Raw genomic sequence first — 26,862 nt, 5'->3', positions numbered from 1 at the left:
CATGATTTTTTTTTTTTTATTACTTTGGTAGAATTTGGAAGATGGGTTTGCATCAGCCCTCAGCGAAAGTGGTTTAATGTTGTGTGCACACCCATCCCGTCTCCCACGCCTCCTTTCCTCAGCAGATTGTAGTTTCTTCCTCCTGGGATGATTTTCAGGGAAAATGTAAATCAGGCCCAGACCTCGGTGTGTCACTGGATGGGTAAGGGGTTGTCTGCAGATGTCTGAGACCTAATTCTCTCTTGTTGTCCGGGTAGCACACAGGCGCTGGGGACCAAGGAGGCGGCCAGGCCCTCATGTCACCCGGCAGCTGCCTGGAGGATTTCAGAGCTGCACCGTTCCTTGAATGCCAAGGACGGCAGGGAACTTGCCACTTTTTTGCAAATGAGTATAGCTTCTGGCTGACAACTGTGAGACCTGACGTGCAGTTTTCCTCCGCACCCTCACCGGACACCTTGAAAGAAAGCCAAGCCCAGCGCCAGAAAATCAGCAGGTGTCAGGTCTGTGTGAAGCATAGCTAGAGAACCCACCGCTTGTCATCAGGTCACCAAGAGAAACTTGCTAGGAGACTAAGGCATCCTAGGCTGTGCTGAGAGATTCAGTGGTGCTCATCTTGGACTCCTGGTTTAGCTGTTCCTTCTGTTTCGATGTGGTTATTCCCACAGTACTGCAATCCCTTCCTCTGTTTGGGACAGATTAAGCAAACGCTACACGTATGGATTTGTTTGGACCTACCAACCTAGATGAAACCCAGATATTCTTAGCTGGCTTTATTTAAAAGTATGCTAATTCAGGGGAAGGCAAATAGATGATAAAGGCCAGATTACAAATTACATTACTGAAAACGTCATTCATTGGTTAATAGCAACTCAAACAATTGAAGTCAATTACTCTATAATACAGTGGGCTTCTGGATGGATTTTACGGGAAAAAATAAATAGGCCAACAAATGAAACTAGAAAGTAGAGATTTCCTACATTTCAAAATGATTTCCTCTGTAATCTATTTTTCCATGCACTTTAATTGTAAAACTATGACCCATGGAGATTAAAAAAAAAAATCCACACAGCCAGCCTGAACAGTTCATTTCAAAGCAGAATGAATCATTATGCCAGGAAGGACCATGGTCGCTGTATTCCAGAGACGCGACATTAGCATAAAACACATCACAGATGAACATAAAACATTATGTTCTCTTCTGCATTTTTCAGAGAACAGAAATGCCTGCTTTGGCAACCCTTTGGAAAAGTAGCAATTATGGAAAAAAAAATATGTTCAGTAAGGGATTAAGAGCCGAAAAGCTATTAATGAATATTAAGGCAGCGATTCACAAGAATTGACTCCCTGCTGCCGTGAGCTTCCAAACAGGCCGCTTTTGCCCAGTCGGGGTCCGGCTTGTCTTCCAGCGTGCGTGCTAATGGGACTGGAGCCACGTGGGGCCATGTTCACATAAAGCATCCTGCTCCCCTCCCCGGGGGCGCCTGCAGAGCTGCCTCACAGCGAGTGCCCGCAACGGACACTCTCCCTCCATCCGCATAATGGCATCTCATACGGGGAAGTGACAGAGCTATCATTATGCACTTGGGAGAAAATTAAGGGCCGACTTAATTAAACTTAGGTAAGAAGATTCATTTAAGTCATCATCACCCCATGCCCCCAAAAGACCTGGCACTCTTTTAAATGAAACAAAGACAACCTACAACTTGAATTTTATGTTCCTGTTATTGGTTTTTACAGGAGCATCCTGCTTTTCTAATCTTAAAAACATTCTTATATTTTATATCAGTATTAGAGCAAGGCAGCAGTTTGATATTTGGCATTAATATTTTCTGTAAAAGCTTAGAAGATATGTCACTTTATAGTGAGTAATTTTCTGTAGGGCAAAGGATAGGTTTTCTATTTTGCTGGGAATTCAGTGGTCTAATCCTAAAAATTAGAAGGCTTATTGGAAAAGATTTTTAGGAAACTTGCCTTCCTTATTTAAAGAAATGTTATTCTAGAGAAAGCTAAATAAATTTCTCATGAGAAAGTGACATTCACTTCAGTGCTCATTTTCAATGCACTTAATAATTAAGAAAAACTCAATTAAAACTTTCTTTACAAGAAATATTTTTCTTGGCAAACGTTGATTGGGAGTGTGCACTTACATGCAGAATATATTTCAAATGAATTTTGCTCTGGGGTGTCCCCCGGATGGCAATTTATTTTAAGGCTACTTCCTGGTAAAAAGAAAAAAATGTACATTTTAAGAGGAAATAATTGTCTTGATGTACCAGAATATTTCCTAGTTCATTTGACCCATTTATTAATTTTTTGAAACTCTCCTATGGCATGCTAAATATTTGATATTGAACCCAATTTCAACCTTGTTTATAATTACAATTTTGTTTCCAAAAGTTTTATCATATATTACCAAAATTCAAGCCTTCTAAAAATTCATCATGTTCATTCATGAAATTGGTCCGAGAACATTTTCTGGGAAGAGGTAAGGGTGATCGATGGACCATAGGAAACATATCTTGCTTGCTATTTTAAACACCTTAACTTTGGTATTAGAATTATCTTAATAAGCTGGTCAAATAAATTTTGAAAAAACAGCCTGAATTAAGCGGGCACGTTCCTCCACAGTGAGTCCGGGATAGTGTAGGAGACTGATTTCAAAATAACTGATACCACAAGAGCCCTCTGTAAACGCAGCACAAACGCCACCTGCTGCTTTCGAAAAATTATTTTAAATGGTTGAAAAAGCAAAACAATGGAAAAAATACTATCTTGGATTAGAAGATCATGTTATTTTAAGCCATCATTTTCTTTACCTGGTTACATATCAATGTACTTTGGAATATCCTTTCTCTCTGAAGGATGAAGAAAGCTTTAAAGTTGTTCTCCTAATCCATTACTGGTGATTATCCTTATCAATATCTCCTTCCCCAGAACCCCCTCCCCCATCAGGTTGGTTGGAAGGCCCAAAGAGGGTTGCTCTGGGTCGTGAGCTGAGCGACTAGATGTTTCCTTCTGGGTTCTTATCTTCAGTGAGTGGAGCCCAATCCACGCTGCCAGCAGGGGGGGCCCATTCGTATTCCCCATATTCCCTCCCTTCTCGGATTCCCCAGACCTCAACTTCAGTCGCCACTTCCCGAGGATTGCTGCCTTCCTCGCCGGCCTCTCTGCACCTGTCTAAACATAGCCTTTGTCTTTCACCTCTACTCTTGTAGTAGACATCTCCCAGCTGCTGCCTCCCGTTTCAAATTCCCGTCATCATTTCTCTAAGTTGCAAATTTGATTTTGTTATTCCTTGGCTTAAAATCCTTCAATGAGCCCACTGCCTGCCAAGTCCAGATGACTTCCTGTGAGGTGAAAGGGCCTGTAGGAACCGTCCGCAGCTTACCTCTCTGCTCGTCACAGAGGCACGCGCCTATCTCTGTGACTTTACTCCTGCACTTTCCCCCAGTGATGTCCCCCGCAGATGAGTTTACCTGGCAGACGACTACTTATCTTTAGACTGAATTAGCTGGTGGGGAGGAGGGTGTGGATTTCCCCAGGATGACTTGGCCTCCTTTCTGCTGCTCCCAGTACAATTCGCGGGTCTGCTCACTCTCTCCTGCTTTCCCCGCTGCTCCTGTGATGTCTCACCCTGCTGCCTTCATTCTCTTGCTAAAATGTAAGCCCACAGGGCAGGCAGCATGCTTTACTCATCGTTGTATGCCCTGGGCCTACACAGAGCTGAGCATGTTATTGACAGTTCTTTTTTCACTGACAGTTGCATCATTAGGCATTAGATGTTCAGCTCTGGGTATAGGGCTCTCATCGACAAAATGGTTACAAGTATAAACCATTTATTTCAAAATATCTTAGTGTGACAACCTATCTGCACACCCACAATCTCCTCTTGCAATTATTGACGGAAAGCCGACTGATAAACTTGAACCATCGCCCCCTCCTGAAAAATAGCTTACTTTTCCATAAACTGAAATTTCAGAAATAAGATTTGAGAGATGTGACAATGAGAGAAGACTCTTCATGGAAGTGTGATATGACTTAACTCATGCTGTAATCTGTATTCCCTCATGATTGTCAAAGCGTCCTAGTACAAAATCACCTCTACAGAGTTTGTGTACATGTTATTATTGGTGCTTGGGAAAAGAGGAACAGAATGGTCCACTAAAACTGGACTTTATCAAGGATTTTAGTTTGAGCCTCTTAGAGATTATAATAAAGCAAAGCATTCTCTGTTTTCCAGGAAATTACATTAGATTTGTGCTTCTATCAGCTCACCAGACTAATATGATAATTGTTACTTTTATTTGGTGTGGCTGCAAGAATAGTGGAAAGATGTGGCTTTAGAGGTGGTTGAACCCAAGTTTCAGTCCAGCTCTGTCACCCGCCAGAGGTGCTACCCTGGGTGAGTCACAGCAACTCCCTGAGCCTCATTTTCCACATTTACAAAGTGGGACATAACACCTACTTTTGCATTGAAAATTAAGTTAGATTCTATGTCCAGCACATAGCAGACCTTGTATATTTATTATGGTCACATCTTCTATTTAAAACAAGCCATTTAATATGAAACATATTTCTTGGGATTCTTTACATAGTAGAATTAACGTAAGGATTCTCACGGGGCATATAAATTACTGATTAGAATTATTTATACCTGGCCAATTCTTAATGTCTTTGGGAATGCTATTTTATTTCAATTCTCAAAGTTACTGTACCACACACACAAAACTCACAATTTCCTGCAGGGTCATTATCAGGAAGTTCTGCAGGGAACAAAACAATTGACATTAAATATCAGTACTCTGCAACTGTCACTGTTATCATCTGCCAGAGACTCTGCATAATGCGTTTTCGACCACCAATGCTGGCTGCCACATCTGTGTGAAATGCTTGAATTTTATGGTGCTTAAATATTTAATGATTCATAGGAAAAAATGTGAAATGTGTCTGATAAATTGCATCCCTTTCTCTAACCTAGGGTTGTAAAGTTAAAGACTTTCAACATGTAAACTTTGCAAGATGCCTGACCTGCTATTGACATTGAAATCTTGTATTATTACAATTTATAATATCACTTATGTATAAAAATTCTGTGATGACCTCCAAAAAACAACTGTGTTTTATCTGGTGCATTAATTTTCTTTCAAGCCAAAGTGAGTTTACTACTTAACCTACCTTGTCATACAGCCTACCTTGAGTCTGGCTCAGTAGGGAAAACAGGAAAGGTTACTTGGTAGAAGTGCGATCTGCAGATGGGAAGAGCCTGAGCAGGGTGTGGAAAGTGACCCCCTTGGCTTGGGAAAGCGTGGGATTCTGAAGCTCCCGGAAGCACTGTCCTGTACACAGTGATGGGGTGGGGCAGACATGAAACCAGGCCTCAGGGCCCGGGGGGTCCTGCAGCAACCTCTGCTGAGTTGCATGCACCCTCCAGCATGGGGCAGAGACCCCGCGGGTCTCAGTTGTCCCATTAGTTGAACCACCTGCTTCACAAGGTTGCTGTAAGGGTTAAGAGTAAGAGATATAACTACGAAGAGATACGAAACGTAAGGTACTGTTACTGATGACCAGAGTAACTGGAAGTTAGGGGTTCGTGATGATTATATTTTTATAGCCCACGCACTGCTGAGCACAGGGATGGCTGCAGTGCCGATATTCACAGGTAATACTCACCTGTTTCATGAAGTAACTCTTTTTAAGTAGGAGGGAACTTCAGTGGTATTTGGTTCAACTTCTCAATAGAACAATAATGATGTTTAATTAACATTTCTTGAGCACCTACTATGTGACAGAAACTGTATGAACCCTGTTATAGGCGCTCCCCTCAACCTCTCAACTATCCTGTTTTACAGATGAGGAAACTGAGGTTTGGAGAGAATGAATAGCTTGCTCAGGGTCACACAGTCAGCACCCAGTAGAACTTGAACCCTGGTCCATCAGTCGCTAAAGATTGTATTTTACCCACACCATCGCCTCCCATACTATTGATTTCATTACATAATTCTCTTCCCAAGCAGCAATATGTATTACCGCCAAATTCAATGATTTCTACTAGCAATGTTTCAGTTTTCCTTGATAAAGTATAAATCGTATGTTCCAATCTGCCAGTTCATCTGAAGATCTAAACAAGATGTCAAGATCACTCTGTCCTTGCCCCTAAATATTACAGGAGAAAGGAAAAAAAAAAAAAAAAGGTTAGCACAGACACATCAAACACACCTGCCAAAGTACAGTGGCCAGATTTGGCGGTACCCATCGGGGCTCCCTGGCGATACTCTTTGAATGTCCTGGAGTCTTGAGTTTTGTGCACTAGGCCGCAGCATTCGTGACGTGGGGCGTGCCTCAGACTGACACGGGGATGGAGACCTCTCCCCACCATCTGGCGAGCGTGCTGTCTTATGAAGTGTTGGGAAAGGCCTGGAGTTTTCTATTTCTATGGACAAAAGCTTGCTTTCAAGTGATTCTTTCCTGTGAGTCAAGAAAACACACACACACACACACACACACACACACACACACACACACACCCTCAACAATATCAAGCAGCAACAAGCACCTCTTTTCACGTGTGCCACTGGCGATGGTATAAATGAGCTTGTTTCAATCCACAAACGTTTATTGGTTTTGACATTCCAGACAAAGCATTGTTTCAGGTACTGTGAAGAGATACACGGGTAACACATTCAGGGTTCCTGCCCCTTGTGAAGTTTACAATCTAGAGAGAGAGAGACAATCCTCTCACTGAAGGATAACTAGCAATTCTAAGTGGTCTGCGGTAACTGTGATGAATGCTCTGTAAGAGCAGATCATTCTGGGTTGTGGTGTCTGGTGGCAGGATTGGGGAGAATCTGGATGGGCAGAGGGAGAGGAAAAGGTTGTTTCATTTAAGTCACAGGGTCAGGAAAGCTCCCAGCTTGGACGGCGAGACCAGTGAGCAGCACAGACTCTGTTATGGGTAAGGGGGGATGAGGCTGAAGGGCTGGCTGGAGCCCCACGGTTGAGGCAATTGAGTTTGACCTTTATCCTTTGGCAACAGAGAGACAATAGAAGGCACTGAGATGGTGAGTGGCATCGCAAAAGTAGATTTTGGAAGATAACTGGCAGCGCTGTGTAGAACTGAGTGAAGAGGTATTTTAAGTATTGAGCAAATGTACTGAGAGATTTTAAGGTCCTTCTAAGCAGGGAGCCTGTGACTCTAAAATGAAAGACTAGGGGCAAAAAAAAAAGGAAATGACTGCAATAATCCATGGGAAGGGAAAGGAAGAGATGATAGGTTTGTTTTGTTTTGTTTTAATGACTATTTGATTGAATCTCCCAAGATGAGCTAGGACTGGGAAGTCGGTGGCCAAGTCGGCCACACCCTCTCTGTTTTACTGTCCTTGTTTGGTGCTGGGTCTCAGCCCTTTAACTTACTCCCCAAGTGGCAGAATGTGTGACAAATATGTAGACTGGCCCAATTCTAGAAAAACCAGCCATTTACTGTCTGGGCCTCAACAACAGACAGCTTAAAAGGATAGAGGAGCCTTGAACAATCATGTACAACTTTGGAATCACGGGCACTAAATACTTCCAAGGTCATGAAGAGGAAGCAATTTAATTGCCCCCTCATCCTGAGAACCAAGGAAAGATTCTGAATTCAGAGGTCTCATAAGTTGACTAACCACAACCAAAGTGTGGGGATGTTTAACAGACAATCAGGAAATTACTATTAAAGCAAAGAAACCAAATTTAAAAACAGCTCTAAATGCTTATTTCCTATTAGAGATAGTCAAACGCACTGGCTTTTGTCTTTCTCAATCCAATTCCAGTTTTTTGGCATAACTTTGGAGATTCCTTCTTGTAGGAAAAAAAATAAGATGGATATTGAAAATAATAAGCACTGGTTACAAGCAAGCCTATTAACTGAACAAAGTAATTAATTTCCAAAACACCTTTACTGTTAATGCTAAGATAACCGGTTTATATGTGTAACTAAAATGACCTTTCCCACATCTGTAAAGTTTAGTGACGTTCCACTCCATAAATAAAGAAGGCATGCATATTACAGTTACACATCTGAAATTCAGTTCTGGTGTCTTTATATCTGACAAGTGAAACAGAGCAAGGAGCTACTATTATTGGACTCAACAGCAGTAAAAAAAAAAAAAAAAAAAAAAAAACTTCCATATATAGCGGTTGGACTTTTAATGCATTGAAAAAACACTCTGGGGAAGCTAACATTTAGTAAGCCCCTACTGGGAGCCAGGGGCCAGCCTCTGGGTGGTGGGGTTGAAGCGGAAGTGTAGCGTTAACAAGACACAGGCCTCATCCCAGAGCCGTTCATAATCCGTGCTCTCATGCAGAAGGCACGTCTTTCTACAGTTGTGCACAAAAAGTCATAGGGCAAGATGTAAGTGCTGTAACAGAATTACCTTTACAATGCGCTATGAGAAGATGGCATGTTAAGAATGAGCTTACTCCCAACAGAGGTCATGGGAAACAAATTCGAAGAGTTTGGGAAAAAAGAGGAATGACGTTTAGCTTGAACATTCAAATTTTAAAATGTTTGAAGCTACAAGACTCAGAGATACAATTCATACCATAAACATGCTGTGTGTAGCTTTCTATCAATCATAAATTAACCAAAGGAGCTCAGGTAACACCGTGCCAGCTGGCAGGTCAAAGTGCTCCGAGGTCTCACGTGGTGATTTGCTTAGCTCATGTACACGCAAGTGGCAAAGCCTCTCCCGGGTCAATTCAGATTAGGAACCGGATACAAAACTGCATAGTGGGGGGCTTCCCTGGTGGCGCAGTGGTTGAGAATCTGCCTGCCAATGCAGGGGACACGGGTTCGAGCCCTGGTCTGGGAAGATCCCACATGCCGCGGAGCAACTAGGCCCGTGAGCCACAATTACTGAGCCTGCGCGTCTGGAGCCTGTGCTCCGCAACAAGAGAGGCCGCGATGGTGAGAGGCCCGCGCACCGCGATGAAGAGTGGCCCCCGCTTGCCACAACTAGAGAAAGCCCTCGCATAGAAATGAAGACCCAACACAGCCATAAATAAATAAATAAACAAACAAATACTTAAAAAAAAAAAAAAAACAACTGCATAGTGGGTATGCTCCAAATTTGTCAAATGTATACAAAGACTGAGAAAGCAATATCCCCAAAATGTTAGCCCTGGGTACCTCTGAGTGGTGGGGATACAGGTGATTTTTTTTAAATCGCACATGTATTTTTCTGTATTTCTGTTTATATTGTAAATTTTATCAACAGATACACAATACTTATTATTGAGTCCATTTTCCTGATTATATATTTCTTGATTTATTATTATCATATAAATCAGTTTTCCTACTGCAAAAGCAGTACACATAACACATGTATACACACATTTTTAAAAGACAGCAATACAAAATCGTAAAAAACAGAAAGCAAACTCCTATGCACTCCACCTTCCAAAATAACCTCTGTTAACATGTGGGTACATTTCCTGCCAGATGTTTGCTTTATGCATATACAAGGTATATATATTACTTTCAAAATCAGAAAACTATATAAGTGCTAGATATAGCAAAATAGGAAGATCCTTTTCTGCTTCTAACTCCCTTTAAACATAAATATCTCAGTGAAATAAGACATCAGTGATATTTGACTTTTTCCTTTTATTCCTGAAAAACAAGCACCAGGAGTGACTTGCAGTCTGTGGGTTTGGGGAGTGTCTTGGACGGGTGAGTAGGACAAGCGGCTGTTACAGTGGTCAATTAAAAGGCACTTTTATGAGAAAAAAATACTTCGTCAAGAGGGATTTCTCAGTGACCAACCCACTGGTCACTACTCTGCACGCAGCGCCTGCTGCTGCTTTGCTGGTTAGTTCAATACAAGTTGCATCTCCAGGATGGTACGTCGCCACTGGAGAGGCTGCTGGGAGCCCAACTGTGGATGCCGCCTGCTGTGTCGTGGAGTGTGTAAGTGGTTTCCCATCTGAGGTCTTACTTAAGCTTTTCCAGTTACACATCCCGTGAAGGCAGAGTGATAGCATAGCAAAGCAGGTTCACTGCAACCACCATCCAGATACGGGGGCCCAAGGAGCCGAGGCGCTTGGGCACGGCAGACCGGGACGACAGCCTGCGATGGTAGCCACGTCCTGTTCCTGGAAAGTCACCATGGCAACACGCCAGGAGGATGAGGGATGGCTCTCTGCTTCCTGCCAAGTCGAGCACTGAGCAGAATGAGGGCCTGATCTTCTGGGCTGGTGAACACAAAACTCCTGGCGAAGGTCACGGTCTTCAAAGACAAAACAAGGCTGAGTCAGCAGTGAGAGAAATGAGTGTGGAAACTGGTCCCTATGTGGAGACGCTTACTTTCTGTCTGCAAGAAGACAAGGCCAGGAGGTGGGCCACTCCCAGAGAGCTGTGAGCTGCATCCAACAAGCCTGGTCTCAAGATGTCAATCTGCTTGCAAATTAGACTCACAGAGTCCATAGGACGAAGGGCCACGGCAGACGTGAGCAATTGGGACGGTCACAGTGCCCTCTGCTTTTGTTTAAAACTAAGTGGGGGCTTGGGGGCGATGATAACACAGCTGGATCACATTTGTTCACATGGCTGGGTCACCTCGCTGGCCGTCAAATCTGTGAAGCCGCTTTCTCCTCATTTCTTCTTCTGGTGTGAGATGGAACCCATAGGCTGCGGGGCTATTTCTACGATTTCCTGTAGAGCGAAAGCACAAGGGAGAATCAAGCGCTGTCCATCCATCGTTCTGACATTTACAGGGCACTGCATCCTAGGATTCCCAAGGGGGAAAAAAAAGATGGCTTGGGTGTCATCTTTATATTATCATGAAACAGAAATGTAACAAACATATTTCAATTTCAGATGTCAATCCTACATTTCAACATAAAGTGAACATTTTTGTCGAGGTCCAATCCATGAAACTAATTTGACTCATTTTGAAACGTCTTGACAATCCTCCCATTTCTATGTTCTTTTCCATCGTGTTCCACAATTTGCATCATTTAATTTCCAAAATGTCTCAAGGGCTTACTTTATTTTTTTTAATGCCCAGAAATAACTGTCACTGGCTGTAACATCCTCACCCAGTGTGCTCACTTACTTTATTTTTTTTAATGCCCAGAAATAACCGTCACTGTCCGTAACATCCTCACCCAGTGTGCTCGTAGGTTTCTCCTGTTGGGCCCTTTTCCTCCCTCTAACCTGTTGCCTCCTGTACTTCCCCAGCTGGTGGGAATCACGCCTGCCTGAAACTCACAAGCATCCACAGGGCATCATGGCCCATAAAGCAGGGGCTGTGTTACCATAATGACCAATATCTGGGCAGGCAGACAAAAATGCAGGCATAATATTTGAAGATCATATGAAGGACCATGGAAATCATTACTGAAAAGGGTTTCTCCGGGCTACAAACAGAACATATAATTTGCAGTGATATAAGCATTTCAATCACTGCATAAAAAAAGCACTCTTCCAGGCACTGTAGGGGGATAATAAAGGAATAACAATAGACAGTCCTTGACCTCAAGGACCCAGAAACCGAAATCTAATGAAAGAGCTTCAATATCCTCCATGAGGCAGCCGTGCAGGGCGTCACCGAGGGATGCACGCAAGCAGCAGGCTCATGTCCAAGCATGCGGACCAGAAAGACTGCACCTTTCCCCGTCTGCGCCTCTGCTAACCTTGTAAACTCACTCTGAAAGGCCCACTCCCATCACCTCCCTCCATCAAAAGTCCTACTCGTTTTCCAATGCCCCATCCAAATCGCACTGCCCTCTGGTCACCCCCAATGGAAGAGCTCTCTCCCAATTCAAGTTCCTCAGCTTCCAGCACCTTCCTCTCAGTGGTCCTCATGCAACGGTCACTACATCCCACCACACGGGGCAGCCACTGTGCATACTGCTGCTCTCTCCTACTGGAATCATAAGCTCTTAAATGGCGGGGAACATTTCTGACGCTTCTCTCTGTTCCCCAGTGCCTGGTACAGCCCCGCACACACAGAAGCTGTTCAAGAAACATATGGGCCTGACTCAGCGGCACATGCCTATGACGTCCAAAAGTATATGTTACGGCCAGACTACCACATTCAACGTTGCCCTCTGAGGTTCTGACACAACTGACTCTGGAAGCCCTGGCCTAGCTGGGAAGGGTGGATGGGCAAGAGGGTCGGAGCCAGGAGGGAAAACAAGTGAACGGTTGATCCCTCCCGCTCTCGCTCCAAGGGTGGTACCTTGTCGGAGACGTTCACAGGTAATATGTCGACATGGTGGTTGTTAAGACAACGATGAAAAGATGTTAGAGAAAGCAGTGTGAAACTAAGAGTCAGTTTGCTAAGCCACCACTAGAATTTCAGTTGTCAACGAGAAATTTCTAAAAAGGCAGTCAAAAGGAACCCCTTTTTTTACATTTTTTTTTTCCCCACTGTGATAGAGACCCCAACACTTACGCATGTCTGATTCTCCTTTCCTTTTGAGACGTGAGGGAACTACCCCTGCTGGACCCCTTGTCACGCTTCCTGACCTGCCCACCCAAACGTGATCCAGGTGGGCCAGGCCCACCACTCACTCCCGCTGGGTAAACTCCACTTCGAGGTTTTTTGATAAGTGAAGTATATGTCCTTTTACCAACTTTCACTAAAGATGCTGTTCAAACGTGTAAGACTTCTACCATAAAGATTTTATGAATACTACAAGATTAAAAGTTTTACTGGATATGGTTTTCACCACATACATTTGTAAAGGAATTTCTCTCTGTTCAAAGTGGTAAACACTTTGAAATTGCAGAGAAACTCATGATTCCAATTACTGTTAGTTTATTGCTTAAAAGTGCTTTATACAATGAGATCCAACTCCTGCTTTCAACGGTTGTTTTTAACAAGTCCATTCTTAATTGCACTTATGACCGCAGGCCAGTGTGTGACAGCCCATTCCAGCTGGGCAGGGAACCGGGAGGCCTGTCTGTGGGCAGAGTTAGAAGCAAGCTCAACGTGGCATCTTGACTCCAGGCCACAGGGCACGAGCCCACAGATGCTGAAAGATGCTCAGACTCCCAAAGGGAATCACAGTGTCCAAGAGGGAAAGCCTGTCCCATGAAGGGAAACGCAGGGAGGAATCAGAGGGGGCAGACTGTGAAGGTTCTGGGGTTCAGCTCTCAAAACGGCCAGCCCGCACAAATGCTCTCTGGACCCGTGCTCGGGGCATTTAAGGAGAACCACGGCTGAGCCAACAGAAGAAATGCCACGGGCTGAAGTAGAAAACTCACATCAAGAGAGGAACAATAATCACTCTTTCACAAGAGCCTTTTAAGGTATCCAATATGAATTAGCTTTTTTTTAAAAAAAATTAATTTATTATTTATTTATTATTTATTTTTGGCTGTGTTGGGTCTTCGTTTCTGTGCGAGGGCTTTCTCTAGTTGCGGCAAGCGGGGGCCACTCTTATCGTGGTGCGCGGGCCTCTCACTATTACAGCCTCTCTTGTTGTGGAGCACAGGCTCCAGACGCGCAGGCTCAGTAGTTGTGGCTCATGGGCTTAGTTGCTCCGCGGCATGTGGGATCTTCCCAGACCAGGGCTCGAACCCATGTCCCCTGCATTGGCAGGCAGATTCCCAACCACTGCGCCACCAGGGAAGCTCTGAATTAGCTTTTACTCCCAATTTCATGATGCCAATTTTACAGATGAAAAAAACTGAGGCTCGGGGAGTGTTAGGGACACGCCTAAGGTCACAAAGCTAGCGTGAAGGGAAGCAAACACTTGAACCTCGGTCTTCTGACTGCAGTCTACTTCTCCTCCGCCTCTTCCACAGCCCCACGCTGCCGTTCCTACTAACACGCCGAGTGTGTCATCACATCCCTTCGCTATGCCCTATCCTCCTGCCAACCCCAGAGTGCCTTTCCTTCATGGATATGCAGGTAGCTCACTGTTACCTGAAAACAGAAAAAGAAGAAGATCCAGCCTAAGCTCTCATCTAAGCTCTCCAATCGATGGAGCTGTGCTGTCATCCCAGGTGTGACTACAAAGTCCCCGCACTGGGTCCCCTTAAATTCTACTGACTACTAGAGTGGTTTGGGTGTTCAGGACCCCTGGGAAGGCCTTGTGCATAGCAACAAAGCAACAATAATGACAATGCCTGATGTGGATGCTTTATGGGTATTTTAAATCCTTCAAACTCAGTGTTTCTGTTAAATCAAGCCACCCGACTGTCTGCAGAATGACTGAACTGCTTCATTCCAGGCTTTGAACTGCATTCTTCTTGCTGGTAGTTAGTTTTCTTGGAAAGTTTTCAAGACTAAATTAATCTGTGATATGTTGAAGGCAGTTATGTACTTGATGTCAGTCCGCCAACCCCCCAACCCCGTTCGTCACATCTGTGCTCTGGGTCAGTGCCACACTGGGGACCAGGCCTCCAGCTGCTCTACTCCGTCTCAGCTAAGCTCTGTCTTCCAATTCTCCACCTTGTCATTTATTTTTAAACCGTTCTATATTTTCCGCTTGTGTCACATGACCTATTATTTCTCTCCTTAGCCTCCAGGAGCCTCTGCAGGCATTTCTCAAAGGGTCTAAGAAATGTGCTTTCAATATCTACCTATATTAAGCACACAGAAAAGGATCTGGATGGGCCTCAGCTAGACGGTAAAAGGAGAAGAGGTCCCCTTCTTCTGCGTATATTAGAAAAAGTGTTGGTAGGAAAATGGGAGATGCTTCCGGCCCTGCCTGGAACTAGAGAGGACACCCCAGGCAAGTCTTCATTCCGGCAGGCTCTGGTTGGTTCACTTGTCAGGGGAGAGGGTGCGGAACAAGGTGGCTGCCAGGGTCCTTGCCGTGACTCTGGAGTCTGATGACTGGGATAAAATCCTGGCTCTTCCACTTACAGCTACATATCCTTGAGCAAGTAGGTTACCCTTCACGTGGCCTTAGTTTCCTTATCTATAAAATGCAAAGAGTAACAGTAGCTCCTTTGCTGGACTGTTGAGAGAGTAAGAGAGGATGCACATAAAATGCTTAGCTGAGTGCCAGGAGTGCAGTTACTTCCTGATGAGCATTGGATGTTAGGACTTCTAACCTCTAACATCGCTGAGAATCATGTGGGTTAAATGTCTACCTGTTAATATCACTGGCTAAGACAGATACCAAATAAAATGACCAAAGACTTCTTAAAAGATAGAGCCCAATTCTGTTTGAGGACCAATTGGCAGTTTTTTGTACAAAGTGTGGAGTCACTACTTACTAAATTCTTATCCTCTAAGAGACAGATACGAAAAAGGTGATTCACAACCTCCACGTGCCAGCACACTTTTGTGACTTTCGGGCACTGGGAAAACTGGAGAGCCCAGCTGAGACCTCTTTTCTCCGCTGAGTTAAATCATGCATTGAACATTTACAGGTCCGGGTGAAACAGCCTTGCTCTGATGAACTTGGTACAGAACATTAGTATTTATGAGCCTTGCTTCTATGGTCCTGTAAATGGAGGTCAGCCCTCAATTTTACTCAAAGAAACAGTGAGCATGCTTCAAAGAACCTCAGGAGCAGTGCCCAGTTTAAGAAGATTTAGCTCAATTATAGCACCAGTAGTGAGATCATAAGATTTATTGATTTGTGGTTCTTGATGGAAAAATTTTCAGTTCTCTACCCTTATGCATAATGCAGTAACCTCTGCATTTTACATCTAAGGGCGGAGAAGCAATTTCATCCACATAAGAATTGCTAAAAAGAATGCCATGAGTTGATGGCCATTTTCCCTACTGTTCGCCTTCCCTGTAAATAGAGATGTTTAATTTGCTGTATTCATAGATCCTGCCCATGATCTGACGAGCCCTCTATGCCATTCAGTGAAATTATACTAAAGTGAAGTCTCAAGATGGCTTATCTTTCCCTTAAATTAGGGATCTATGGAGGCAATCACTTAAAAAAAATTTTTTTTTAAACCAAGAAACCTCTAAATATTCCTGTATTCTCTGGGATTGCTTTTGTCAAATGAGGGCAACAGCATGGGACCCATATTCTCTCTTTCAAAAATGTTACTTTATTAGAATTCCATGAATTCTAAAGCTTCCAAAATGTCTTTTGATAGGACAGTTGCTAAGTCATTTACTATGACCAAAAAGGCCTGGAAGGAACCCCAAGTCCAACAATTAGCAAGATATTCTTTTAAAGTAGGAGGTGCCCAAGGACAATAAGAGCACTTTCCTTTTTGAGTCACTAATTATAATGATCTATCTATCCATCCGTCCATCTCTTTAAAAAGAGTTTGAAATTCACCTAAAAATCTCATAACTTTCATACAGATGGAAGTTTCATTATGGTTTACAATAAAGGTAACATTTAGATGTGATTTGAGAGAGAAAAATTCACATTTCCACTCCTCAACCGATCAAGTCAACAGCAGTGGGATTTCTTAGTTCCGAAACAGTATCTGGAATCCCAAAATGAGAAGCTCTGAATGGAAATCAACTCAGTTGCTACTTTCCCTGTTGTACTTTTCTCTCTGTTCTAGTTGGTTAATTTGGGGGACCTTTAATGGACACAACTGACTTCAAATCAACAGGCTTCATAATCAAGTTAAGTTGATAATTATAATCAACTTAATAATCCAGTTAGCAATTCAAGTAACCTAAAATATTGGGTCCACTCTGTCAGATCTAGAGGTTTTCTTTGCAATATAGAGAACACATGGTGTGACCTCTAGAAAAAAAAGAGAAAGTCCGGGGGAGATAATAAATGTTTGCTGGGCAATTGCTACATGCTCACCCTACTTTACTCTCCCTTCCTTTTAAAAAGGGTACAACTTCATTAATTTCCATGTACTGAACATATGGGACCAACATCCAGACCAAAATACAGTATTTCCAGCACTCACAAGCCTCCGTGGGCTCCCTTCCAGAAGTGGTCCACTGACTTCTTACGGCAGAGATTCATTTTGTGTATTGTTGTCCATAAATGGATTCATATAATATGTACCTTTTGTGAGTTGCTTCATTTTACATTATGTTTGTGAGACTCACCATATTGCTGTATGCGGTTTCTATTCTACTTATCCTTCTGAATAGAATTACCTCGTCTGTTTTCTAGAAAGAAGAATTGAGGCTTAAAGATTTCAAGGAACTTGCCAAGGCCACACAGCTGGTCAGGGACCGAGGCAAGAGTCACACCTAGATCCCTTTCTACTCTGCTCCAGACATGCGGTGTGTTAGTTGTCTTCCTTAACCCCGAAACCAGAATCTGTAAACCTGAACAATACTATTCCTTTAAACTTGATTTGGAAGCAGGATCTGTTTAAAAAGCAGCAGGAAATTTTACCTTCTGCTTTAGATAAGGTTCACTGCAAACAGTAAGATTTTCTGGATAACAAAGTATCTAGAATTAGGATCTCCCTCGACAAGGTTTTAGCAAGAGGCCCAGTTGCAAAAGTCAGCCTTGGTAATTAACTATATCATGTATTTTCTAAACAGAGAACAGCTTATAAATTCTTACAGAAATAACTCTCGATGGGCTGGAGGAGCAGCAAAAAGAGAGGCTGAGGAGTAGAGGGTCTCCCATTAGGAACCACTGTAACACGAAGCACATGTTTCTTTAAACAAATGGATGCAGATTTTATCTATCTATCTATCTATCTATCTATGGTTGTGTTGGGTCTTTGTTGCTGCGTGGGCTGCACGCGGGCTCAGTAGTTGTGGTGCATGAGCTTAGCTGCTCCGCGGCATGTGGGATCTTCCCGGAGCAGGGGTCGAACCCGTGTCCCCTGCATTGGCAGGCGGATTCTTAACCACTGCGCCACCAGGGAAGTCCGGATGCAAATTTTAATACTAAAGGGATTTTCCATTTTAAAAAATCAATGTCTTAAATCCTTTCACAATTCTGTCACCACCTTAACATTTTATCAAAAGGGATTTAAATGAGATTAGGAATGATTTTCAAGCACCTTTTATATATATTTAATGGCTTTAGGATGTTTCAAATTTTCTTTGATCTAAAACAGCATGCCTTTTGGCCAGCAATCTGAAGGTGCCTCAGATGGAGTTTACCCAATCACATCAGCTGATTCTGGAAACTGAGAAGAGGTTGACTATCTCCTCTGGAGGAACAGCCTTCCCAGTTCCATATAATTTGGGACTGTATCTTTTTTTTTTTTTTTAATTCAAAATCACCTATGGATATCCACTGGACAGATATAAGAAAATTCTTGGAAAACTAGACGCAGGGCTCCCTTTGCTTCCATATTCTCATTGCCTAGTACCCACGAGGGCCTATGTGCCTGGCTCGGACAGCAGAGAGAAACCAGACAAGGGCCCTGCCTGGAGGGAGAGATTTGAGAACATATTTTACAACAGAAAAAAGAAAACTGAAAGTAGAATGAGGAAGTCTTTTGTGGGCAGGGAGTTCTGATGAAAAAAAAAATATATATATATACACACACACACACACACACACACACACACACACACATACACACACGAGTACGGACAATGCTAGAAAAAAGATGAAGACCCTTTGGACTATTCAAATCCCACACTCCTCTCTGAAGCTCCAGGGCCAATGTTCCTGACTTGCCCAGGACGGGCAGCTGTGGCCTGGGGCCTCTCCTGATGTTTCTGATAGAGATCCCATACCTGCCCGCAAACAGGGCCCTAGCAGGACGCCCTCCAGAGAGGGCCGCTGCCCTGTACCTCCCGCCTGGCCTGCATCTTTGCTGGACTTGGACCCTCCAACCTTAAAGGATTCCCGAGGTCCAAATGGCTACCTGTTCAAATCTCTGACCCCTCCGGCTCCTGGCCCTCTATCAGCTCTGACCCTCTGATCGTCATCTCTTAGACAGAGGAGGCCTTCCACTGCCTTTTTATGGCCGGACTTCCTGATGATGTTAAGATGGGGCCATGGTGGCGGGGGCAGGGGAAGGACAAGCAGGATGGAACTTCTAGTGGTCTCCTCAGAGCCTGGATACCACTCCTCCTCTTGCTTCTTGATCATGGGGTTATCTTTGAGTAAATTTTAATTTAAGTATTTTTTAAATTTAATTATCTTTGAGTAAGTTTTAATTTAATTTTTTTTTTTTTTAGGAGAGGGAAGTGGGTAAGAGATTATTTAAACTATAATAAATTGAGTTCAAAGAGATGTAAAATTGCCTCTTCCCAAGACCCACTGGTTCCAGCCCTTGCTGCTTGCCACTTGCTACGGCATCATCGTAAAAGAGTGGCTGCGGCTGAATTCTCCCCTTGCTGGCCTTTAGCAGCCCCGTCCCACGAGCATAGTTTCCACAGAACAGTAACCAACTGGCAGGTGAAGGCAGGAGTCAGAGCTAGGCTCCCAGCTTTCAGTAGCTCAAATGCAAGAGGTGTGGGCAAAGCCAGGCAGCCTTGGAGACTCTATGAACGGGACAGCTGTCTGGTTTGCTGCAGTGATTCCTAAACTTTCATGTGCACAATAATGGAGAACTTGTTAAAAACGCAGATTTAATAGATCCTACAGCCAGAGACTCTTATGCATCAACTGGTTGGAGAGCAGGAAGCTGCATTTTAATGAAAACCCACCTGGCGGCGTTTCTGCTGCAGACAATGTATCAGATCACTGAAAATCACTGGGGAAAAAGAACGCACTTCGCTGGATGTGGGTTTGCATCTGGCTCCACGAGGACCTTGGACAAGGCACTTCTCCCTGGGCCTCGGGCTCCTCATCTGTGCAATGAGGGGGGCTGGACTAGACATTTTAGACCTCCGCACAGAGGTGCAAGATCCCACGGCTGTTTGGTTCTCAGTGAGCCATCAGGGTTGGCTGGCCTAAGAAGGCAGAGTGCAGATGGGCCACACCAGCAACCTGTGTCCTCCACCGCCTGCAGTCTGGGCAGCTACTCTGCCTGCCCTGTCAGCCAGCCTGGCCGTGACTTCTGACAGCTGGGCCGAGAACTGGCCATGCTGTGCTCCTTGGCAACTTCCTCCAACTAATCTGGTCTAATTCAGTGTCCCTCCCCACGCCCCAACGTTTTCATTTTTAATAACCTTTTTAGTTTGGAATAATTTTAGATTTAAAGACAGTTACAAAGGTAATACAGGCACACATCTTACATTATCATGATCTAGTTGTCAAAATCAACCACTTACAGGGATGTGTACATTACTATTAATGAAATTCCAGACTCCACTTGGATTTCACCAGTTTTTCCACTGATTTCCCTTCTCTGTTCCCTTCTCTGTTTCACCAGTTTTTCCACTAATTTCCCAACTAAAGCCAACAGTCCATTTAGCTGTCAGGTCTCCTTAGTTTCTTCAGGTCTGTGGTACTCTCTCAGTCTTTTCTTATTTCCTGTGACCTTGACAATCTTGAGGAGCACCAGCCTGTAGAATGTCCCTCAGTTTGGTTTGTCTGATGCTTCTCGTCATCATTATTCTGGGGTTAAGGTTTTGGGAAGAAGACCACAGAGGAGAAGTTCCCTTCCCATCCGATCATATGATTTATCCCTGGTGATGTAACCTTGAGCGCTGGGTTAAGGAGTGTTTGCCAGGTTCTTCCACTTTTAAATTTTTTTGATGAGCTCCAAAGGAATAAAGCTTTAACTCTCATCACCAAGAGTTACCAGGATAAACTGGAATAGGTAGAAGTGGGTACCTCAAGCAGCCTTTGTCACTTTTCCCGCTTGAGGATGAGCAGGGTACCATGGGGTCATCCCTGACCTTCACTGAATTCAGGTTCTCTAACACAGATGTGAGTGTATGAATCACCAAGAGAGCTCTTTGAGAGTTTCCGACTTGGCAGGCTTGGCATGGAGCCCAGGCTACCGTATTTTAATGAGTTCCCAGGTGATTCGGAGCTACTACACTAGCTTTTTAGAATCAGCTCAGATTTTTTTTTTTCAACTGAAAATATCCACCCTGGGTTTCACGCCAGTATTTACACTTGCCGGCAGGTGGAGCCAGAGGCTCATGACTCAATCTGCTGAAGAAAACTAGGACAAATTCCAGTCAACAAAGCATTCCGCACCGTAAGCAGAATTAGGGTTACTTTGAAACAGATGCTCTACAGGAGCTGCTGCACTGAATACTGTGGAGTTGTTTATTGTCTAGATGGTCTGAAACCCGGGGATTATTTGCCAGCATCTAGCAGTTTCTGTGTCATATCAGGTTTCTTCCAGAGCAGAGGAGACTGACAAGACCCTGGGAGACCGATGTGGTTATGGATATGGATGTGGATACAGATATTTTAACCAGCTCTGAACTCAGAATTTACTCCTGCTACGGTGCATACTGCCTTGCATAGCTGAGTGCCTCTTCCTGGAACCATCAGGATCGCTCTAAGTCCAAATCAGAAGAGTAGATACAATAGATACATTTGGATACATACATATCCAAATAGATACAATCTGTGATGATAAGACAAGGAATCCCGGATGCAATAATTCTAAAACTACTTTACTTTAACCCTAATCAAAGTGGTTCTGTTTCCTGGTTTACATTTTTACCCACACGCCCACTTACACTTGCCCCAATCCTCTTTCCTTCTGCCCCTCTCCTCGTGCTACCCCAGCTGACGTTAGCAGGGAGGAAGCAAGGGCAAGGAAGGCCATCTAGCACTCATCTTGACTGAGCCTGATGCATTGGTTCACAGTGCGCAGGACTAGGACTTACAAATGGAGTATTCTATGAGTCCTGGAAATCTGCAAAGGCCTCCAAGCACGGTTCCTCCGTAGAGAATGTTTTCAATTCCTTAGCCTGTGATCCCAGGCACTTAGCTGCTGCTGTGCTGGTCAGCCCGGGATCAGAGAGGCCGTGAAGGCGTCTTTGAGGTTGGCAGCTTGGTAACCGGTGGTCCAGCAGGTTCTGGCTGTCTCCGTGCTGGACAGACCCTCAGTCATCTGAGGGGCGCACAGACGTGCTTCCTGGTGGATGAGGCCCTGCTGTAAGCAGTGGGTTCGTAACTGCCTGGGACAGCGGCTCCCTCCCTCCAAGGGATAAAACGCCAGTTGATGGTGCCCCCTCTTTCACGAACAGGGGCAGGTCCCCCGCTCAGAAACAACAAAATCCCCAACATGCTTGCTCTTTGCCCAGATTCTCAGACCGAGGCAGAGAGAAGCATTGTTGATGACATTTAGAGCTGTCTCATTTTTTTCTCACTTCCTTCAACTCGAGTTTCAAATCAGAGACAGCCCAATGGCCAGCTTTTTAAGCAACAGCCCAAGGTTATGTTTTCATTGACTTTTAAAATCATAGCCCATTTGGAATTAGCCCCTATTTCCCATGGAAACCTCAATCTTCTGAAAATACCTTCTAACCTTTGGGCATAGAAAAATATAAGTAAATATCATCCCAAGAAATCAAAGAAAAAGAAAGAAAAAAGATGGAGAGTCAGGAGGAGAACTCTGGAAAGGGACAAAGAAACTTAGATCAGAAACTTCTGCCGAGACCCACCCCTGAGGGGTCACGTCCAGGTCACACTGGACAACTGTTGCCAGTGACTGTTCGTCAGGAGAAACAAGGATGTGGAGCCTGGGAGGGAAGGGGTTTGGGACAGCCGACCCTAGGCTTGGTGGCCAGACTGACTGGCGGCAAATAAAATGAGCCACGTGACAGGCCCTACACCTACCCACTGCTTGCATGTCACAGCGCTGCAAAACACGCAGCACGTCAAAGCTCTAGAGACTAGATACTGGATCTGGAAGAGAAATTTCCAAACTTCCATGTGGGTGAGCACGGTAAGAGGCAGATTCTACGTTCTAACTTGGGAGATCCCAGATCAACGGCTGTGGTGAGACCCAGGAATCTGCATTTTTCAGAAGCACCTCGAGTGAGTCTGATGCTACCAGCCCCACCTTGAGAAACTCGGATCCGAGGGATGCCGTACTACATTCTGGGGTTTTGTTTGGTTGTAACGATCAGCACCAGCACGGCATTTGGTTTTGTACACACGAGCCAGAAGCTCTGGTGGTTTCCCAGGTTGTGCTGTGCTCGATCCTGGACGATGTGAATTTTAAAAGTAAGACACCAATGCAACCCAGCTCTCCTGAAGATTCTATTAGTTATAACATGAGAGTGGACGAAACTGGCCACTCACACAGTCCTAGGAGCAAAGCCACTCACTTCTGGATCCCAGGTGCCCGGGACCTGGTGGGCACGTCATAAATGTTTGGTGAATGAACAAAAAAACCTACTGATATGCTATCAGGGCTGAGCAGAGAGGGGGCCAAGAACCAGGGGCCCAGGCCAGGCCAACGGGGCTAGAGCACCGTGAGAGAGATGTGGGTAAATGGTGGCAGGTAGGGAATTTCAAGGCCCAACAGTCTTGGTTTCTGGCCTCAGCCAACAACCAGCTTTCAAACCCTGAGACATAAGTGGGTGAGAACAGGTGACAGGAGGCTTCAGAGTACAATTCAGTCTATTTGTTTCCTCTAACAAATGCATGAAGTTGATCTGGGCTCTGGGGTTCCGTTACATTAGAGAACTTCAGTATCCAGAAACAGGCCAAGATATGAGATGTACTATGTACATCTATGTTGAATGCTGTAAAAATTCAAATTATTTCTATTTTTCAGATATCATAAGCCTGACTGGTGCATAAGTGCACATCAAGAGATACCGATATCAACGCATAATTATGAAAACAATCCCTGACCTAGGACACTGTCCCTGAGATGTTGAGAAGCCAAGGAGAACATCATGGTTCGAAGCTCTCACAAAAGCTGGGAGCTGCCGGCATGCTCCTCTCGCAGGTGGAAACAGAGGAAGACAAACTATTCTGGGAAAAGCCTGCAATGAGAGTGCGTCACAGCTGGTCTCAAAGGTGCATGAATGTCAGGGTGAAGGTGGGGCGGGCACCCTGAGAACCACCAGCCCAACCCCACGAGGAAACAGCAACGCAAGGGCCTCGGCAGATGCACTTGCTGGGTTAAAAAAAAAAACAGGCAGGAGAGGGAGGGGGCGGGAGAGCCAAGAGGGCAAGTAACGGGAAGAAGAATGACATCCTTGCCAGCGGTCCGAGCCCCACGAATTTTGAATGGTTGGTGGTTTAGAAAACCAGGGTGGGCTCCTCGGCGAAGGCCTAGATAAGCTGGGAGGGAAGGACGACACAAGTGTATCCCTTCAGAGTGGAGCAGCTCTGAATGAGATAAGTGGCAGGGTGAGGGCATCTGCAGAAACGCCAACAGGCAGGAGCCTTGCTCTCTGCACCAGAAGCTGAGAAATGCTTCCTGTGGGTCAGAGTTGGCCTAGAAGTGGGATGGCTGTGAAGTTCTGGGATGCGATAAACTATCCCGGAAGTAGGACGGTCATCTTAAAAACACGTTTGTTTTTGTATTTGGTGGTATTTAACCAGTTCCCTGGCGGTTCAGTGGTTAGGACTCCACGCTTTCACTGCCAAGGGCCTGGGTTCGATCCCTGGTCAGGGAACTAAGATCCCACAAGCCCTGTGGAGCGGCTGAGAAAACAAAACTAAACTAAACCAAAAAAAAAAAAAAAAAACGCAAAAAAATATTGCTCTGATGGTATGTAACCTAACCCTGAGCTGAACTGCGACTTTTTGTTCTTTTAGGTCTGATTAACCCATTCCCACCCACGCCAGGTTCTGACCCACTAGTGAGAGACAGTATGTGCGTATGTGTGTGTACACATGCCTCCTTGTGTGTGGGCTCGAGTATGTGTGTTACGGACACGCCTTGTGACTGAAACTTCTCCCACAAACAAGCCCTCCCAGCCTCAGGACGAGCCGGGCGCTTTCTCAGACTGCTGGCACAGTCTTGAAACAGCCTGCCTCTAACTAACCTAGAACGGCTCAGAAATGACTCTAAAGTGGGCTGTGCTAGGGAGAGAGACTCAGTTAACAAAAACGGCTTATTCTCACGTGTCTGTTAAATAATTTCTAGTAAAACAAAACTTATTTTATGAACAGAAGGGGAGACCACAGAATGAAATTTTTTGAACTTTAAATTCCAAGTTGGGAATCTAGAGCGAGGCTTACCTTGGATAACTGATGATTTAGATAAGTGGGGAGGGATATGTTGTTCTCTGAGCATCTTTGGAAACAGATGTTGCATCTAAGTGTTTGCTGTGGCCAGAGAAAAAGTGAGTACTACAACGCCTACCTACAGTTTTTTTTTTTTTTTGGAGTATAATTGCTTTACAATGTTGTGTTAGTTTCTGCCGTACAATGAAGCGAATCAGCTATATGTATACCTATACACCCTCCCTCTCGGACCTCCCTCACAAGCCCCCATCCCACCCATCTAGGTCATCACAGAGCACTGAGCTGAGCTTCCTGTGCTTTATATAGCATGTTCCCACTAGCTGTCTATTTGATGCGTGGTGGTGTGTATATGTCCATCCTAGGCCTACCTGCGTGGTGGTGTGTATATGTCCATCCTAGGCCCACCTATAGTTTTAAGAAGGACGCTCTAAAGACCGTGTCACGTGTGGAAAGGAGATCCTGTGTGGGATGCATCCAGCGCACCTTGAAATCACGGATTTTCAGGACTTCCCTGGCGGTCCAGTGGTTAAGATGCTGCGCTTCCACTGCAGGGGGGCGTGGGTTCGATCCCTGATCAGGGAAGTTCCACATGCCTCACGGTGCAGCCAAAAAAAAAAAAATCATGGATTTTCAGAGCAGGGTGGGGGAGGACTTGGGATGATGGAATCCAATCTGCTCATTTCAGAGCCCAGAAACGGACGCCCAGAGAGGGTAAACGGGTCTCCCGTTTTGCACAGCTAATGGGGGCAGAATCAGAACCCAGGTCTCTCAGTGCTCTGGTCATGTCACCAGACTTCATTGTTTTCCCTTTTAGCCATTTCATCCTGAAGAATCCAAACCTCCCTTTCAAGTCCGGAGTGGACATCGGTGTTTTATAAAAGTGCCTTCTGCGACCCGGCTCTGTGGGCAGCACGGGAAGGGAACGGGCTCTGGTGCCAGACAGAGCTGCGCTTGAATACGGGCTCTGCCCCTTCCTCTGTGCTCCTGGACAAGTCACTTTCCTCACCGACCCTCACTTTTCTTATCTGTGTGATGCAGGAACCTACCCTTGGATTGCTCTGAATGGAAGGAACTAAAGGATGCCAGTACCTGGCTCAAAGCAGTCGAGGGCCAGTGGTTCCTGCTATTATGCTAATAACCCCTTCCAGGCTGCCCCACCCCGGGAATGTCCCCACCATCCATCCAGTTAGTCACACACACCCAGACCCCAGCCATCCTAGACAGCTTCCCCTTCCTCATGTGCCCCCTTCAACCCATCACCAAATCCTGTCACTATAACCTGAACCTTCCCCTAACTCGTCCCCCCTTCCCTGCACCTGCCATGTCACCAGCCCTGCCTGAGCCACCTGCTTCGTGAGCCTACACTGGCGCCTGAGCCCCTAGATGATGTCCTGCCCTTACTCTGGTCTTCCAGCCAGCCATCCTCCACAGGGGAGCTGGAGAGCTTTGCCAGAATGCACATCTCGTCCACTTTATCCTCTGCCTAAAGCCCTCCAGGAGTTTCCTTTCATTCAAGAACAAATATCAAACTTCGTACTGCAGCCCAGTAAGCCTGCCCTCCCTCAGCTCCAACTCCCAGGGATCCCTCCCTGCCTCCCCAAGCTCTCAGGAAAGTGGCCGCGTCCCCCTTTGCTCTAAGTTCTCCCAGGATCATGTCCCCTTTCTCCAAAGCACATGACGCCACAGTTAGTAGTTCCGTGGGACTCTGATGAGCCCAGTCAAGCGCACCCTTGTTAGGTGGCGAGCTCTGTGGGGTGAGAACACGGAGGGTTTGTGTTCACCGTCTCCCCAGGGACGAATAAATAAACAAACCAGCAGGAATGGGAGGGAGGGGCACGTGGAGGAGTAACTACTGCCCTCATTTTACAGATGGCCAGACTGAGGCTCGAGGAAGGCGTGTGGCTTCCCGAGGTCGGGACCCCCAGGAACTGGATG

General features: G+C 45.1%; 2 protein-coding genes across 6 annotated transcripts in view; one reads left to right on the top strand and one right to left on the bottom strand.

Moving 5' to 3' along the window:
• COL4A4 (collagen type IV alpha 4 chain) overlaps positions 1-5,099 on the top strand; it is a 140,837-nt gene extending 135,738 nt beyond the window's left edge. The window contains exon 47 of the mRNA XM_057551094.1: positions 258-5,099. Coding sequence (XP_057407077.1) covers positions 258-521 — 264 coding nt within the window. The 3' untranslated portion in view covers positions 522-5,099. The remainder of the gene's footprint in view (positions 1-257) is intronic.
• Positions 5,100-9,620: 4,521 nt separating this feature from the next.
• Positions 9,621-26,862, bottom strand: part of RHBDD1 (rhomboid domain containing 1) — a 115,493-nt gene continuing 98,251 nt past the window's right edge. For all 5 annotated transcript variants that reach the window (XM_057551687.1, XM_007166729.3, XM_007166730.2 and 2 more), the window contains exon 7: positions 9,621-10,687. In XM_057551687.1, the coding sequence (XP_057407670.1) occupies positions 10,575-10,687 (113 nt within the window). In that variant the 3' untranslated portion in view covers positions 9,621-10,574. The remainder of the gene's footprint in view (positions 10,688-26,862) is intronic.

This window comes from Balaenoptera acutorostrata, chromosome 8 (assembly GCF_949987535.1).
Source record: "Balaenoptera acutorostrata chromosome 8, mBalAcu1.1, whole genome shotgun sequence".
Classification (NCBI taxonomy): domain Eukaryota; kingdom Metazoa; phylum Chordata; class Mammalia; order Artiodactyla; family Balaenopteridae; genus Balaenoptera; species Balaenoptera acutorostrata.
The sequence above is the reverse complement of the archived record's forward strand: the minus strand, read 5'-3'. Positions and strand labels throughout refer to the sequence as shown.